This window comes from Dendronephthya gigantea, unplaced genomic scaffold (assembly GCF_004324835.1).
Source record: "Dendronephthya gigantea isolate DGI-Jeju-01 unplaced genomic scaffold, DenGig_1.0 000085F, whole genome shotgun sequence".
Taxonomy (NCBI): Eukaryota; Metazoa; Cnidaria; class Anthozoa; order Malacalcyonacea; family Nephtheidae; genus Dendronephthya; species Dendronephthya gigantea.
In genome coordinates this window covers 1-18,956 of record NW_021163095.1, presented here as the reverse complement: position 1 = coordinate 18,956, position 18,956 = coordinate 1, and the positions used below count along the sequence as shown (strand labels likewise).

The window sequence follows — 18,956 nt, the reverse complement described above, 5'->3', positions numbered from 1 at the left end:
CAATAAGAACAACAGCAGCAACAACAATGACCATCGTAATATAGTGAGGGACAGACTGGGACATTTATAGACTGGGACGATAACTGACTGGTTACTACGCCGTCATTATTCAAGCCAACTTCAGATTTGAGGAAAAACACTGGCCTTAATGAGTCCCTTCATTGTCACGTGTAACGAAGGGTTTATGTATATGTTTACATTGATGCAAATTGTTGGGTTAATATTATTCGAAAGTCTGATGACGTCAAGTCAGTTAGCCAATCAGAACTTAGAGAAGCACGTGCAGAACTTGTTCTTTTGTAAAATAAAGGATACGATATGTGGCGATCATGGCGATCAAGTAAAGTTAGCGCCAGTGCAGAACCAGCTAGCTTTGACGAAAGAATAATTAAAGCGAAAAAATATTGATTATAAAAGTTGTTTACGCGACTTTACGCGACAATATGAGCGACCCAGCAGGCAAAGATCTGAAAAGGTTACGAGCTATTCGGTCAAGAAGTCGAGGAGTTGTTACGAAATACACCAAAGAAGCGAGCGAAGTGCTAAATTAAGGGGATGAAACGAACAAGGATCGATTACGAACAATAGCGAAGTTGACAAACGAGAAAATAACACGACTTAACGATGCTCAAATTTTAGAGCTATGCGAAGTCGATGATATCGAGCGGGAAATCGAAGAGACAGAAGAAAAGTTTTCGAGAATAAGCGACGTAAGTAGAAGAATTGAGAAATATACTAGTGCAACCTGGGTCAATAACTTCTCAACCAAGCAAAATAAACACCGGTGTTGTCGCTAAAGAGGCGACAAGCCCATCGAACGACGAGCAAACACAAGTGGAAACACCAAGCAACGAATCGATGGAAGTGGAAGAATCACCAAATACTAACGCATCGGCAGTGCGACTAGCACCCACAATTAAGTTACCCAAGCTGGTACTTCCGAATTTTAAGAGAGATATTACAAACTACGAACATTTTGGGAGAGCTTCGAGAGCGCTGTGCACCGAAATTCGTATTTAACCAACATCGATAAGTTTAATTATTTCTTTTCATTATTAGAAGGAAGTGCACTTCGAGCAATAAAGGCACTAGCAGTTAAAGCGGATAACTACCAATCAGCCATTAATCTATTACGCGAAAGATTTGGGAAATTGCAACAAATCATTTCCGCTCACATGGACGAACGTTTAAAGTTAGCACCATGCGTTGGAGAGAAATCATCACAATTACGGTGAAAGTCGTCATGTCCAAATTATCCGGGGTCGTTCGACTTGAGATTGCTAGGAAATCTGTTAAAGAGGTGTGGGAGATAAAAAGTTACTAGAGATAATCCGAAAGAAAGTGGAAGCTCGTGAATTAAGTGATCATGTGAAGGCCGACAGCGAGAAGAAGAAGATAAAACCACCGCCTGGTTTCCCATCTGCAACTGCCTCGCTAACAGCTCAAGAGATGGATGGCAAACCATTTGGTGCCATTAAATGTGTCTACTGTGGGACTTTACTCGGCTTCGTGTGAATTAAAAGTGAAACCTAGTGAGCGAAAGGAAATTTTGAGACGAGACCGTCGTGGTTTTGTGTGCCTACAGGTTGTTCACTGTGCCAACCAATGTCATTCATCGAAAAGATGTCGTCGATGTGAAGGTCCCCATCACCAATCAATTTGTGAAAGGCTTGTAGTAAATTTGTCAAAATCTCTTAGGAAAGATAAGGACGGTGATCCAAGATTGACATCCAAAGACGACCAGCCTGATACAAGTGCAAGACAAGATTCATTCATAACTGCATGCCAAAATTCGAAAACCGCAACAACTCGAGCGAAATGTAAAGTTTTCTTGCTAACCGCGATAGCACATGCCTACTCAAAAGGTGAAGATGATGTAATTCCGGTACGTGTCTTGATGGACAGCGGGAGTCAGCGATCATATGTCACAAATCTTTGAAAGGAAGGCTTGGTCTTAGCTCGGAAAAAACTTAAGTTTTGAACTTGAATACGTTCGGAGATGATAGATTTATCAAGAAACGATGCGACCGAGTACGCGTAGAATTGCAAGGGAAATTGAAGGGCATTGAAATTGCAGCACTCTGTTATTCTAAAATTTGCTCGCCCCTTTTCACAACGCTTGATCTTGACTGACATGCACACCTGCAAGGACTGGAACTTGCTGATGAAGGTCTGTTTAACGATAGCGATTCTGTGTAAGATATCGACATCTTACTGACATCTTACTTAATGCTGATTACTATTTTGAAATAATCACGGGCGAGATACGACGAGGAGACGAGCAAGTAAAGTCATGTGTAATCGAGCAAGTCTCAGGATGTTCGGCTAGCGATTAATCAATAGAGCAGTCACTGAATGAATTATCAACTGAATTTAGAGCATCTCGTTCTTTAAATGAAAACCTATCTCTCAAGGAAAAAAATTCACGATTAAAGAACAAAATCAACGATCAGTCATCCTTAATATGCAATCTGGACACAAAGACAAAAGAACTTAATAACGAATGAAACAGCTTACTAACAGTTGTAAGACTACTACATGTAGAAAATCAAAATACTATTCAATTCTAGCAACAAGAACTAGCTCATTTACATACTAATACATGCTATCAACATACTGGTGTCTCACCATATAATACACATAGCCCACTATATCTCCATCAGCTGGAACAACAATATCATCAACAACATCTACCCCCGCAACAGCAGCAACAACCCCAGGGGCCGGTTGTTCAAAAGCCGGTTACCTTAACCCTGGATTAAAGCAAATCTTTACATTAATTTTTTAGCCTCTTGTTTGCAGTTGATAATCAATTTTCAAGTACAAAATAAATAATTTCAGGACCGATAGAAGTCATATTTTCTAAACGTTTAAAACGGTGGTTCTAAAGCACATAAACTAAAACTCTTGAATATAATTTAACCCTGGTTTAGCGCTAACATAGCTTTGAACAACCGGCCCCAGCGGTGTAACCTCACGCAGCAGAATCAGCTGCTAAAAGATCAGCAACGGCAAATTCCCCAGCTACAACAAACTTAACATATACCCCAACAACAGCAGCAACAAGTCCAGCAGCGTAATCTCACGAGATTACGAATACAGCCGAATCACCTTCAACAAAACCAGCAGCAGCAATTTTCGTAGCCACAGATAACTCAACATCTACCTCAACGGCAAATTACTCAGCCACAACAAACTCAACATATACCCCAGCAACAGCAGCAACAACCCCAGCAGCATAAACTCATACAGCAAAATCAGTTTCATCAAGACCAGCAGCAGCAGCAACAACAATATCATCAATCACGCCCAGACAACGACACTTCTCACTCCTCACTAAACCAAACTCAACAGCAAAATCAGCCGCAATGTCAGCAACCATTCCATCAACATAACCCAACGAATACTTACAAATCCCGTGAGCCCCCTAGACACGATGGGACGAATCTCACAGTTATCCTGGGTGACTCTATGACAAGAGGTATCAACACAAAGAACATGAGAAGGTCAACTTGCAAGAATGTGACTATTCAAACGTTTCCCGGAGCGACAGTAACTGACATGATGGACTACGCAAAAGTCTACGCCTTCCACCAGCACAAATTATTGTACATGCTGGAACCATGGAGGTAAATACTATTACTAAAAACATCTCCAAGCTCTGCGACGAAATCTATAAAATCTGCCCTAAAACTGACATTTCACTTTCCTAAAAAATTACTAGAACTAATAGCCCTGTGGCCAGTTGTTCAAAATTGGGTTAGCGCTAACCCTGGATTAAATTTCAATCCAGTGTTTTAGTTTATGTGCTTCTGAACCACTGTTCATTTTAAAACTTTAGAAAATATTACTTCTATCAGTGCAGAAAATATTTATGAAAAAAGATATTCAACTTTGTAAACAAAAGAATAAAAAAATTAATATAAAAGATTTGCTTTAACCCAGGTTTAAGCTCACCAGATTTTAAACAACCGGCCCCTGGTATTAAAGACAAAGTTACTCAACTGAACAACCTGCTTCAAGGTCTCTGTGAAGCCAGAAACTTAAACTTAATAAAACACGAAAACATTGATGAGAGAGGCCTGGATAGATATGGTTTATACCTTAATCTTTCTGGTAGTGACCTTATGGCTAGGAACTTAATTAACTTTATTCGGCACTTTTAGTAATACTAGATTACATATTTTAAACAGCTTGAATTCCAACCAACCCATGCCAAATATCAATCTAAACGATAATCCCTTTACTCAAATTCCTACGAAAGGCCTAAGTTTTTTCCATTTAAACATTCAGGCTATTACAAATAAACTGGACCAAGTCAGACTCATGATTTCTGAATCTATTAGGGATCGAAATAAAAACAATATCATATTCTTCTTCTCTGAAACTCATTTAAATGCTAGCTGGTCTGATGCAGAATTGCAGATTGGAGAGTTTAACCTTATTAGAAACGATCGAACTTATGCCTCCGGTGGAGGTATTCTAATTTATATCCCTAATTCAATTAACTTTCAATATCGAAGCGACTTAATGGTAGATAATGACAGTTCTCTCGAGTGCGTTTGGTTGGAATTTAAGCACCCTAATTCCAAACCCTTCCTAACGGTCATTTTGTATCAACCGGGAAATAATACCCATTGGAGAGATTCTTTAAACTGCACTTTAGGTATGGCCGATAACGAACGTAAAGAAATTATCATCTTAGGAGACTTAAACACTAACTTTCAAGACAAACGTTGCTATCAGCCACTTCATGTAATAACATCTCAGTACCAATTTGAACAACTTATTAATATAGCTACTAGGCCAATATCTGGTAAAGTAATAGACCTTATCTACACTTCTCAGAAGGGTCATCCAATCAGGCGTGCTGAATATTGGATTAAGCGACCATCAGCCGGCACAGCTTTATCCCTCAACGACTGCCTGGAAAAAGGTCCGAACTTAGTTTCCCACTTGTTTGACGTCGTTATAAAGTTCCAAGGTTACCCTGTAGGAATAGTGGCCGATGTGGAAAAGACGTTCCAGCAGGTCGAGATGAATCCAGACAACCGTCGAATGTTGTGGTTCTTGTGGTTTGACGATATGCACAAGGAACAGCCCGACATTGTCGAATATCAGTTTTGTCTTCCAGTATTTGGGTTGACTCCAAGCCAGCTATTTTGAACTCGGTTATACAGCGTCATTTAGCGTCGTATGAAACGAAAGAGCCTGAACTAGTTTCATTGTTGCAAGATTCGTTCTATGTTGACGATTTGGTCGGAGGTGCGTGGGACGACGACCAGGCTATAGAGATACACGAAAAGGCGAACGACGTTATGGCCTCTGGCGGGTTTAAATTACGACAGTGGAATTCTAACTCGACAATTCCTTCGTAAAAGAATCGCCTGCGAACCGGAATGCAATAAGATTAATGAAACCGTCTAACAACCGTGGAACCCCTCGGGAGTAAGCAACACTCGAAAGAAAAGGAGAACCGAACTGAGAGAAATTCAGACGAAGCAAACGACGATGTTTTGTCCGAGCGAATCCAGGCAGATGACGAGTCTGATGATGAGATAAACTAGAATGTTCTATTAAATTCCTAGGACTGAATTGGAATGTGGAAACTGATGAAATTCAATATGACCTAACGGTATTGGTAAACTTTGCAGCAACACTTAATCCTACGAAACGATCGGTGCCACAACTCGCCGCTAAAGTGTTTGATCCACTTGGATTTCTTACTCCATTTACGATCAGCATGAAAATTTTGTTCCAAACTTTGTGTGTTCATGACGTTAATTGGGACGATGTGTTAGACGGAGAAGCGTTAGTGGCTTAGAAGGGATTTGTCGTAGACCTCTCAGCACTTATTGGCATACCTCGATGTTACTTTCGAAAAACCAAAGAGAAACCGATAATTTACCAGCTGCACAGTTCATCACAACGGAGAAATTGAAGTTAATCTTGTAGCCTCCAGGACGAGAGTGGCCCCAATTAAGAAACAATCAATACCTCGATCAGAATTACTGGGGGCATATATCCTCGCTCAATTGATGAACGCTGTCCGGAAAGCGCTAACTTCATTGCACTCCGCTCCTGAAATATTTTGTACTGATTCTTACACAGTTTTGTGCTGGATGAGGAACGGAAAGATTTATAAATCTTACGTCAATCATCGTGTCGAAGAGATACGTGGGCTTGTCGAGAAGGAATCTTGGCGGTTTTCCCAGGCGAACAAAACCCAGCAGACTTGACATCGAGAGGGAATTGTGGAGTCGAGTTAATGAAGAATACGACATAATGGGACGGTCCAGAGTTTATTCGATGTACCGATGAGTCTTAGCCGAGTGAACCAGGACCTACACAGAGTGACGAAATGAAAGCATTCGCAGAAATCACCAAACCAAAGGCCGAGCCAACACTTTAACCAATGTAACGAACACACCACCTAACGTAGGAGCCGTCATGGATTGCAACCGGGATAGTACAAAAAAACAGCGAGTAACAGCGTTACTAAAGAAGCTCGGTAACAAGACCAGGAGACGACCAGTGCCAATTGCAATAACTGCCAGTGAACTGAAAGCAGCTGAAAGAATTTGGGTAGATGTCATACAAGCCTGCAATTTCAAGGAAGAAAGGTTATATCTGCAAGCAGTTTTGACGACAAAACCGCAGCTCATGAGACAGTTGGATTTATTCTTAGACGGAAAAGGCACGATTCGATGCCAAGGGCGAATAGATTAATCATTATTACCTATGACGGCAAAGCGCCCCTTCTTCCTTCACGACATTTTTATACCCTTCACGACATTTTATAACTGCATTCGAGAAGGGTATTGGGTTCCAAGAGGTCGAGAAGCCGTCAAACGTGTAATTGTAGTATGTGTTGTATGTAGGAAACACGAAACACCAAAGTTCGCCCTGTTACCATCATGTAGAGTGAGCGATGACCCACCTTTTGCTCACACTTGTATGGATTTCGCAGGACCACGGTATCTAACAACTGCAGATGAAAATGTCAAGAAACAAAAGCTGAACAAGTCATACATTTGTCTGGTTACGTGTGCGTCAACGAGGACATGCATCTCGGACTCGTGCCTAATTTATCAGTGTCTACCTTTTTACAGTCGTTTAGAAGGTTCACCGCGCGAAGAAGATTACCAACAAAGCTACTATCCGATAACGCAAAATCATTTAAGGCGGCGTCGAAGGAAGTTAAAGGCATTGTGAGATCTGCAGAAGTTCAGCGGTGTTTCGCGAACAAAGGAACCACTTGGGATTTCATTGTGGAAAAGGCTCCCTGGCAAGGGGGTTTTTGGGAGTGAATGGTAAGATGTGTCAAGCGCTGTCTCAAAAAAGGCATTCGTCGCGCGTCATTGTCGTGTGAAGAAATGCGCACCTTATTGATCAAGGTTGAGGCTACATTAAATAATGGTCCGATGACTTACGTGTATGATGATGAGTAAGGAGTGTCATACCCGTTAACACCCGCAAAGTTGATCTATGGTCGAAACATTGATACAACGCCAAACGATCTGCATTTCGAAATAATCAGTACGAGTCAATCCCTAACTCGACAAGAGCGGTATCCCAAAAGGCTTCTAAACCAATTTGTGACCCAATGGAGAACGGAGTATCTCCTAGTTTGAGAGAGACGTCGAAGGGTTCCTCGAATGCGACCCTCAAGTGTCAGATCGAGGAGGGAGAGACTTTCGTTTTAAAGAACGACAAATCATCGCGATCATTTTGGAATTTAGCGAAAGGGGAAGAATTACTCCGTAATCGTAGAACCGTAGACTTCCGAGCCTAGTGCGTCGACTGCAAAATACTTCTTGCGAATCAGAACAACCGTAAGGAAACTGAGAGATACAGAGACAATAACGTTAAATAATTGTATTAATCGTATATTACATAACGATTACCGAGAGTGTAAAATTTGTTTAAATTGTTGTAAATCGTTGGTTTAATATTATTTGAAAGTCTGATGACGTCAAAGCATTAGCCATTCAGAACTTAGAGAAGCACATGCAGACTTGTTCTATTCTAAGATAAAGGATACGATATATAGCGATTATTGCGATCAAGTAAAGCTAGCGCCAGTGCAGAACCAGTTAAATTGTTGTATATAATTTAGGAAATTTGACATTAAATAGAAGAAAAAATGAACGTATTTTACATGTTCAACAATGGGATATCTATCCTTTTTCCGCTTGTATAATAATAAATGATCAGGATATTCTGGTATATTTCACATAAAATCATGTTTTTAGGCAGAAAGGTTTTCCTTTTCTTTGCGTTCTCCAAGAGGAACAACACCCGAGAAGCAGGCAAAACTTCTAAATATCAAACGAAGCGATAGCGAGAAAGGATTGGAACGAGTTGCTAGGTTTGTTACAAATATATGAAATTATACTTTACTATACCTCGACGACAGACTTGCGAGTCCCAAACGTCAGGGGATTCATGTGAGCAGGGCAGTGGCCAGCATCGATAAGTGGGGTGGACATATATGTAACTTTATTATATCGCTATTCCCAATCGACCGGGTGGGTCAAAACGGGAAGTGGGTCAATTGCTCCCTCCCGGAATAATGAAATTTCAAAAATTATTAACATGCGCGAAAAGTACGCATTAAAAATGTTTGAAACATGTAGCAGGAACATGTTTCTTGAAATAACGGTCAATAATAGGAAATTACATCCATGGAATAAAAACATGAATGCGGTCAATTTGTAAGCCTGAATAATATTCATAACTGTTACAGCATAAACTAGTATTGCTCCAAGCTATGCTTCATGCCAAATATTGAGTGGCTAATGCCGCTAACACTTTTCAGTAAGAGTCACAGTAGGGCAATATTGTTTACAATGCTATAATTGCCATGTTAGTTTGGTGGGTAACATGATTACGTTGTACTGTTTGACATAAACATGGATTACATGATTTCACAAATATATATATCTTCTTTACGCGCCTGGATCTAGTATGATGCATTGGCTGTTTGTTAGACGTAAATTCATACAGTAAATCTTGGTTGATATTTGATACAAATAAACAATATAATAATCGACCTTATGACCGAACGACGACGGGCGAATGCAAATATATGCTAATACAGAACCACGTTCAAATATACAGTTAACTTAGCAAATTATAGGACTATAGTTTATACGAAATTATAGGAGTATTGTTTATATGAATATCGACATGAATCTTTACCTTATCTCAGTAGATTTTTCATTTTGACGAGGACACGAGGTAACGGAATTATCCATATTACTCGACAAGACCAGCCTCGTACCCAGGCGCTTTAATAGTAAAAAATAATGTTGCTTTCAGTTATTGTATAGAGGTCAGCTAAAAAAAAACGCGATCGCGCGAGGGTGCTTGGGGTGGTTTTGCCAAATTTAGTGCCTGGCAGAAAATGAATTCAACATGTAAACAATCAAATGAATTATACAATATAATACAATATAATTATATACTATAATTACTTGAATTAGATCCAGGTTTTTACAGATACACCAGTTTTTAATGTTATAGGTTGATTAATATAGAACATTTCATGTTACAAATTATATCCAATAAGTATCACGTATGGAATCAATTTACTTTTAAATTCAAGCTGTTGCCATGTCGCGTTGAATCATCATCGGATTATTAAACCTGTAAATAAAGGAATATGAGTTTACCTCTTAATATGTTGTAAATGCGCTCGCTTTTTCCAATAGTAATATGTAAATACGGCATGCGATTATTCGAGTACTCTACGAATATAGTCACTCCGACAGAAAATATTTAAATAAAAGTACCTTCAGATGATTCTTCGCCAAAGGAAGCGTTCATAATACTTGGCTAGCCTATCGGCAGTCCATCCAGTAAAAAAATTATATAATTTTATAATGAAAATATAAACTGCAAAATACAAGCGTTTTCCAGAAATCGGTCACGATTTGCCAGAAATCGGTCATTTTCTGCCAGGCGCTTTCTCGCAAAAAAAACACCCCAAGCACCCCTGCGCGCTTGGTTTTTTCTGCTGACCTCTATATAAGACCTAAATGCAACGTTATATATCTTACTATTAAAGCACCTGGGTAAGAGGCTGCGACAAGACGACAACTGAAAGCTATTCGACATATTCGCTATTTGTAGCGTCAATTTCCTAACAAATTTTTCAATATTCCTTATTTACTTGAGAAGGATATATTTTTTCCTTTAAGTCAAGTAGAGCAAACCAATAAGAAATCAATATTTTTCTTCACCAGCCAATCGGAAAGCTTAAAGTGGCTCGATACAATTTTTCGAAATTTTTAGATGCACTTTTTAAACAGGGATATTAAGCACCTAAATATTTCACTATAAGGCTAAAAGTTAATACACTTTGCAGGAAACATATCTAGAGCGGAAATATTCTCAGAACTTTTGCCTGGCACCCGTTACCATGGCAACTGAGACGTTTCAAAATGGCCGCCAAACAGGGTTTAATCATGTTTATATCACAAACGAGTTCGGTGACCCCCATTTTTTTTTCATTAAACGTTTACGCCATAAATGTTTTATCTATAAAAAAGTTTTAAAAAAATTCTAACATGGGGAATTTTTTCTATTTACAGAAACGTTATTTTTGCTTATTAAAAAATTCCCCCATGTTAAAATTTTTTTAAAACTTTTTCGTAGATAAATAATCTATAGCGTAAACGTTAAATGCAATGCACGATAAAACCCTGTTTGGTGGCCATTTTGAAACGTCTCAGTTGCCATGGTAACGGGTGCCAGGCAAAAGTTCTGAGAATATTTCCGCTCTAGATATGTTTCCTGCAAAGTGTATTAACTTTTAGCCTTATAGTGAAATATTTAGGTGCTTAATATCCCTGTTTAAAATGAGCCCAAAAAAAATTCGAGAAACTATAATCTTGTTGTTCGAAAAGACAAAAGAGTGCTCAATACTATAAGATGTTATAGTAGAGCGAATTAAGTAGATAGATATATATATCTATATAATTAAGTAGATATATATATATATATATATATATATATATATATATATATATATATATATATATATATATATATATATATACATATATGATATATATATATATATATATATATATATAATCTTGGATTTGTGCTGAACCAGAGTGCTCAATACAAGTAAATAGTAGAGCAAAAACACAATCAAATCAACAAAATATAATCATAAAATGGTATTTCATCGCTACACTGTGTTTCACGTACTAGTTTTAGTACGATCCTCAGGCGATAACTATTTACAACGGTTTACGCGCACGTGTTTTTGATTGATTACGCGAGAGTTTTAACGTGCATGTTTGCGTGCGCTTAACATTACAAACCTTAAAACCATATCTTTGCCGGCATTTACTAAACAGTTCTGTCCTTTTGTTCAACGATTTGTTTTTGTCTGATAGCATGATTAATCTTTTTTCCTCGGTGCATAAATTACAAACTTTCATTTCTGGACATGCGGCGGGAATGACCATTTTATCCCAAATGGTTTATCTTGCGACTTGAGCCCCCAAACATACTTCGAGAGCTCCGTTTCTCCAGAGTAGCGTTCGCGGTTAAAAGACTTTAAGTGGTTGCTGTATCTGAGTTTGAAGCTACCTGATGTTATACCAATATAATGCTTGACAACTTCTCCATTATCCGAGCTAACTTCCGCTTTGTACACATGCTTTTCACGAGACAATTACCGTTCATTAGGCATTCCTCCTTAACTCTGCAGTTGCATGATTTCAAAGAACATTGGGAGTTGCTTTGATGTTTAAGGATTCTATGATTGTGGTTGGAGATCGAGGTTTTAACATTGTTCATACAAGAGTAACTCACTTTGACCGTGTTCCGGTTGAAAATTTTATGGAAATGCGATGACTTTGGGAAATGCTTATCAATTAAGCGAAGGAACCTTTGTGCTACATTCGTTTTCACATTCTTACTATAAGGTGGATGTAAGAGCTACGGGTGTAAAGCAGTGGAAGAATACACAAGCGGTTCTAAAATGGTTCAAGGAAATAAGAAACAAATGCGATCATTCATTCCTATCTTTCGACATCAATGAATTCTACCCATCGATTTCAGAAGAACTATTGAAAAGGGCAATTTCTTGGGCGAAGACAATGATAAATATCACAGATGAAGAAGAGTCCATCATCAATCACGCACGTAAATCGTTTCATTATGTGTTCTTTAGATTAGATATATACAATCATTTAAAATTGAAAACAATACATATATACAACTTGTTATCAATTAGCAAAATTTGCTTCAGTACTAAAACTCATTTATATAAAAGAGTTTTTGAAACGATCTGTCCGGCATTGTGGCGTGTTAAAAGTTCTATTATTTCTCAGAAAACCATTACAGCTATTACGAGGGGGAAGTAAACCAGCAAGTTTATGGTTTCCATTGACAACAATATCTTTAAAAAGACTTTGTGATAGCATTTCTCGCCTGTCAAAGAGGGTGGGAATAAATGCCTCTTTCAGTGCTTCATTATAACTTTGATGAGGGAAAATAATCCGCAATGCACGCTTCTGAATGCGTTCAAGATCATTCGAGAGGTAATTGGGGAGATTTCTATGAAACAATTGACAGCAATATTCCAGTACTGATCGGACAACACTACAATAAAAGGCTTTCATATCATCAACACTGAGTCCCGCTCTTTTAAGTTGTCTTAAGAGATATAGGCGTTTGAGGCCTTGGCAGTTATGGTTTTAACATGATCTATCCACTTAAAATCGTCACGAATAGTAACACGAGAAGTCTTGCAGCACTAACTTTATCAAATTTTATCCATCTATCTCAATTGGAACGAAAGATGGAGGGATTCTCTTAAAACATGATTGGATTTCTTTACATTTGGTAGGTTTAAGTTGTAGATGGTTCTCTTTAGACCACAAGTTAACATAATCAACAGCGTCCTAATGGAACTTTCATTAGATTGGGTAATCACTTCGGATAATGTGATATCGTCAGCGAACTTCCACATTTGGGAGATCTGATCTGGTAATCGTAGATCGTTAATTAGAATAAGAAAGAGCCATGGACCAAGACGAGTATCCTGGGGAACTCCAGCGTGGACATCAACCCAGTTGGAAAAAGTACCATCATATTTAACCCTTGCTGCCGATGACGTAAGAAATCAACAATCCAATTAACGATGGTTGGCTTTACTCCTATGCGAATAGTTTAGCGATCAGTATATGATGGTCTACTAGGTCAAAGGCTTTCCGAAAATCTAAGAGGACAGTTCTTATTGTGGACGATGTCCCATCAGTGGCAGATAACCAATGATGAAACATATCGATTAGTGCCATAGTTGTCGATGAACCTGGGATAAATCCAAACTGTCGTGGATCAACAATGGACAACATAACCGGTTTTAAAGCCATATCAATCACAAAGCTTTCCGCAACTTTCGACAGAGTCGACGTAAGAGAAATTGGTCTGATGTCGTTGTTAAAATCACAAATGAGAGACGACTTTGGCAGAGGACAAACATCTGCGAGTTTCCAAGCGTTAGGCACTCTACATTCGGTAAATGAGGTGTTCAATATATCAGTAATAGGACTTGCGATAATGTCCGAGAACGTTTTGAGCACCCAATTTGGAAGGTTATCAGGTCCACTGGCGCGAGATATCTTAATCGCTCTTAGTTTCCTTGCCACAGATTCTTCGGTAACATACAAAGGTTCATCATCAACCGCATCCACGCATGTATATTCTGTCAAAGGCGAGTAATCATTCATTACGCTGATAAACGCTTTGTTTATGTTATTCGTAAGAGTAAAATCATCACACACAAGATCAGGGTGTAAAAGGGATCTTAGGTCACGACGAGTGTTTTTATTAATACCACAAAGATTTTTGACCTCTCTCCACCAATCTCTGGGCGTAGAGTCCTTCATTTGACCAATTTTACTTTCATAATAGGTTTTCCTACAATCTTGATGTCACCTTAAACCTAAAAGATAATCAGTTCTCCCCTTACCGAAAACCTAATAATGACCCAGTTTACATCGACAGCCGGTCTAACCATCCACCATCCATAATCAGACAACTTCCCAAATCGATCAACAAACGTATATCCTCACTTTCGTCCAACAAAACCAGTTTTGATTTAGCTGCCCCGCTTTACGAAGATGCTCTAAAACACAGTCATTTCAACACCACCTTAAGTTACCAACAAGATGAAAACAACTACAACCCCAAGCGAAGAACGCGATCAAGAAACATAATCTGGTATAATCCAACTATAGTAAGAATGTGAAAACGAATGTAGCACAAAGGTTCCTTCGCTTAATTGATAAGCATTTCCCAAAGTCATCGCCTCTCCATAAAATTTTCAACCGGAACACGGTCAAAGTGAGTTACTCTTGTATGAACAATGCTAAAACCTCAATCTCCAACCACAATCATAGAATCCTTAAACATCAAAACAACTCCCAATGTTCTTTGAAATCATGCAACTGCAGAGTTAAGGAGGAATGCCCAATGAACGGTAATTGTCTCGTGAAAAGCATTGTGTACAAAGCGGAAGTTAGCTCGGATAATGGAGAAGTTGTCAAGCATTATATTGGTATAACATCAGGTAGCTTCAAACTCAGATACAGCAACCACTTAAAGTCTTTTAACCACGAACGCTACTCTTGAGAAACGGAGCTCTCGAAGTATGTTTGGGGGCTCAAGTCGCAAGATAAACCATTTGGGATAAAATGGTCAGTGATGAAGCAAGTTCCCGCCGCATGTCCAGAAATGAAAGTTTGTAATTTATGCACCGAGGAAAAAGGATTAATCATGCTATCAGACAAAAACAAATCGTTGAACAAAAGGACAGAACTGTTTAATAGTAAATGCCGGCATAGATATGGTTTTAAGGTTTGTAATGTTAAGCGCACGCAAACATGCACGTTAAAACTCTCGCGTAATCAATCAAAAACACGTGCGCGTAAACCGTTGTAAATAGTTATCGCCTGAGGATCGTACTAAAACTAGTACGTGAAACACAGTGTAGCGATGAAATACAATTTTATGATTATATTTTGTTGATTTGTTTGTATATATATACGATATATATTGTATATATATATTTTATATATATAAATACAGATGGAAGGCGCAGCAAAAAGAAACTGCAAAGAACAATAAACCGAATTTAGGTGTAAAGTGTGTGGGCAAACTGTATCATTGTTGATAGAATCGGTTTTAATATCGTTACAATCAACTATCAAGTTGTGTTGACATTCAATACAGACACTCAAATCTTACTGAATCTTACGACTGCCTGTCGTAATGAGCGAATTTGGAGGACAAATAACAAATGTGAACAAACAAAGAATATCGTTTACGCCCTCATTTCATTTTATCTGCTATTGCGTCGAAACAGGCTGTTATGCGCTCCATATTTAGTCCGTAGAAACACGCTGTTCTAAACGGGAGTGATTGTTGGGCTACTTGTGTTTCACCCATCCCCACAAGGGTGGAGCGTTACAAAGGAATCACGTGACCAGCCTGAACCAGGGTTTTCACCGTGGGCAGAAAAGCCTGGCTTGCGAGGTTGGGTACTAAGTATAGTCGCAAACCGCAAAGCATCTATGGACTATTTGGAGGGACAGGAAATTCAAGTCTGAAATCATTTGTCCCTCGAAACAGTCCATAGATGCTTTGCGGTTCGCGACTAGACCAGTACCCTGCTCGATTGAGAAATGGCTAATTAAATACACACAATAAATATCCTGCATGGGGGAACCAACATTCAAAGGTCGAGCGTTCGCCGGCCCCTTGTCAGCACATGAGGTATGAATCAGTTTTCTTTGAATCAGTTGATTGTCTTTGATGCACGAAATATTTGTCCCTCGGAAATTATTATATTGGATCCTCGCCATAATTTTTTTTCAATATTATGGATAGGAAAATTTTGTTGTATCCCGATATAACAAATAATTCATGCCAACCCATGGGAGTACTTGACCGTTTTTAATAATTCGCTATTTTAAATCATTTTTAGTGCAAAGTTTCTTTGAAACTTGGCAGTATTGTGATGAGTGGTGAAAATCAATCAGTCAGTCATAGTGTAAACTTCCCGGGGGATAGTTTGATTTATGCCTATAGTAATTTTTTGTACATGATCAGTACGGTAACGTTTTAAATCAGTTTAAATTGTTTTATTTATGAATTATCTATCCCTTTTCCTAAGTTCACAAAAATATTGAGGAATCTGGCCCGTTACTATTACGTCACAACTGCGCATGTCCAGCCGGGCTTGATAAATATTCAAGATTTAAAGAAACAAGGAGCGAAGAGTGTTGCTTGAAACATTCCGGGCGCAAAAATCGAGTAACCACTCCGGCGCCAGCGACGGAGTTGAAAATTCGCCCCGGTTTTGTTTTGTTTTGTTTCTTTTTTATTTTTCGTCGTCGCAAGTCTGTAATGGCGCGAATATACTAGTATTTGAAATGTGTATGTGCCCGTATTTATCTACGTCCCAGTCTTATCTCCCAAGAGTTGTGGTGCACAGCTTTGGCTAATTTTCCGATGCGCGATTCGATTTCGCTCGCATGATAAGGCAATTCCACCAAGAGGGACAAATAAACCGTTCTTTTGATGCTGTTCGATTAAGTTTAGGGTAAGAATATATTCAATACATGTAGATTCTGGTCCTATTCTAATAATATCGCTGCTATTTCGCCGTTTAACAAGATGTGGTCGTTAACGGACGCGTTGACACGTCGCAGTTAATTTGCACAGGATTGAAGGTTTAATATTAGCACGAATTCCAAAGTGTAAGACAAAGTGAACGTATCACGCAGTTTATTTACATTTTTAAACAATTGAACTATACTTTTTAAAGTACGATGTGCTTCTGAGTGTCGCGATCGAACAACATTTAGGTTCACAAGGCATCTAGATTAAATGAGTAGCTTTTCTCTATAGCTCAAAGTCCATTTTACGCTTCGTAAAATTTCGGTAACCGCGCTCATGAGAACAGCCACTAAGGTTGATTTCCATTCAGTACAAATTTTGTCTAGTTTCGGCCTTGACAAGGCCATCAAACTATTGCAGATAATGCCTTGATTAAAGAGAAGTAAACTTTATTTTATTACAACCCTCACCCACTTACATAATATTGGCTAATTGACAGTCGTATGTCTTCCTTTACTTTCTTTGCTTAACGCCATTTGCCACCAGTGAAAGGAACTTTTAACTGTCAATTGGAAATTGAACAATACGTCAGCATGAACTAAAATATTTCATTGTATTGTGAAGAATAAAGTTGCCTTGAACAATAAGAGAAGGCTTGAGTTTGGTAATGAGGAGACTCTCATATATCATTAACTTGTAAGAGTCAGGCGAGCATAGAGAGTCAGGGTCAAAAGTTACCCTTACGAGTTAATTATTCCTGAGAGTCACCTCATCACTAAACTCAACCAAACTCAACCAAACTCAGCTTTAAAGTTTGAAATGTTTGGCTAACTTGACGCATTTTTTTGAAATAAGGCATCTATCTATATAGTTTCATAAAAATTGAAGAACTGGTTCTTAATAGCTTCTCTTTTGAATTTAGCGTGGTCTTAAAAACATTCTGTTATTATTGCAGAAAAGTAGCTAAATCCCAGAATGTTTCATGGTGCGAACACTGGAAATTCTTGGATGGCTTTACAGACCTCTCAACGAGCGATGGATTAGTAAAACTTGAGGAGTATCTCAAGACCAAAGCACATAGATTAAACTTGGAGAAAACAGTGCCTGTTGAAACACGTGTTCCTATCGAAAGCTCTTCGTTTTGTTCACCCTGCGGTTCCATTAGTGATGATGTTTTCGAACGCTCCGACGGGACTCCCTTGTCCTGCATAAGTTCAAGAAATAAGAATTCTAATTTAAAAAACTTTCGAGGCCGCTTAAAGTTAGAAGAATCACTGGAAGATAGGGGCACAGAACCCATAATTAAACACGACGCGTCACAGAAAACATGCGAGAAAAATCTGCAGCATTAAACAGTCGCTGTCTTCGTCGGACACTAATGAACTTTCTCCTGACTACGATAAAAGATCCTCAGACATTCTCAAATTGCTCAGAAATCTCGTTATCAGAACTTACTTCCGAGATTCGCATATTAAGTGTCGGTGATGACCCAAATCCAAGAGCTGAAACAAATTTTCTTAATCTCGTGTCCGACTGTCCCACTATCAAAGACCAAAATAACTACGACACAAAAGATACCCGAGAAAGACGAATAGTGATAAAGCCAGCTTGTTCATTGAAGGGTAGGTATAACACTTTTATATATTATATCGCCGTCTTGGCTAATACAGCGTGCCGAGGACGGTGTTCTCTCGTTTGATTTTGCAGGAAGGATCCCTGCTACTTTATTCAGATCCATGTTTAATAATTAATATAGATTACTTCATGGTTGACGAGTGCGTACGATTTTTATGCGCGTGTTGTGAAGTTACGATTCTTTACAACGAGTGCATAGTAAAAATCGTACAAACGAGACAAATCAAATGAAGTATAAAGGTATAAGTAGTAGTATGAAAAAAGACAAGAACACTTCTCGACGTTTCGAAAATTATTCATGAGTGATTATCCTAATTATTCATAGATTATCATCTTAGTTATTCATAGGTTATCATTTTATAATTAATTCATTTTCCGATGGCAAAACATCCTTGACCTTGCCAAGAGAATTATAGCCTATTTGGCTTTAGTTTATAAAGTAAAGGATAATTGTGACCGTGAAACATTCTGTCAAGCTGTTCAAATAACTGTTTGATGATTTAAACGTTAATTTGGCAAGCTACGAAATTAAACTGTCCTGGTTTTAACAGGTGATATTGTGGCTATATGAGACCGCAAGATAGTTTGAATATCAGTAACTTAGTTAAGGGACTGGTGGCTCGATTTCCAAGATTGTATGCTGCTAAGACATGTTTTTATCAAACGTTTTC

At 38.5% G+C, this 18,956-nt stretch overlaps 1 protein-coding gene across 1 annotated transcript; it reads left to right on the top strand.

Moving 5' to 3' along the window:
- Positions 1–2,977: 2,977 nt before the first annotated feature.
- Positions 2,978–18,002, top strand: LOC114533060. Its single transcript, XM_028554646.1, has 3 exons — positions 2,978–3,629; positions 8,256–8,371; positions 17,606–18,002. The coding sequence occupies exons 1-3, from the start codon at positions 3,624–3,626 to the stop codon at positions 18,000–18,002; spliced, it is 519 nt and encodes a 172-aa protein (XP_028410447.1). The 5' UTR covers positions 2,978–3,623.
- Positions 18,003–18,956: the final 954 nt, after the last annotated feature.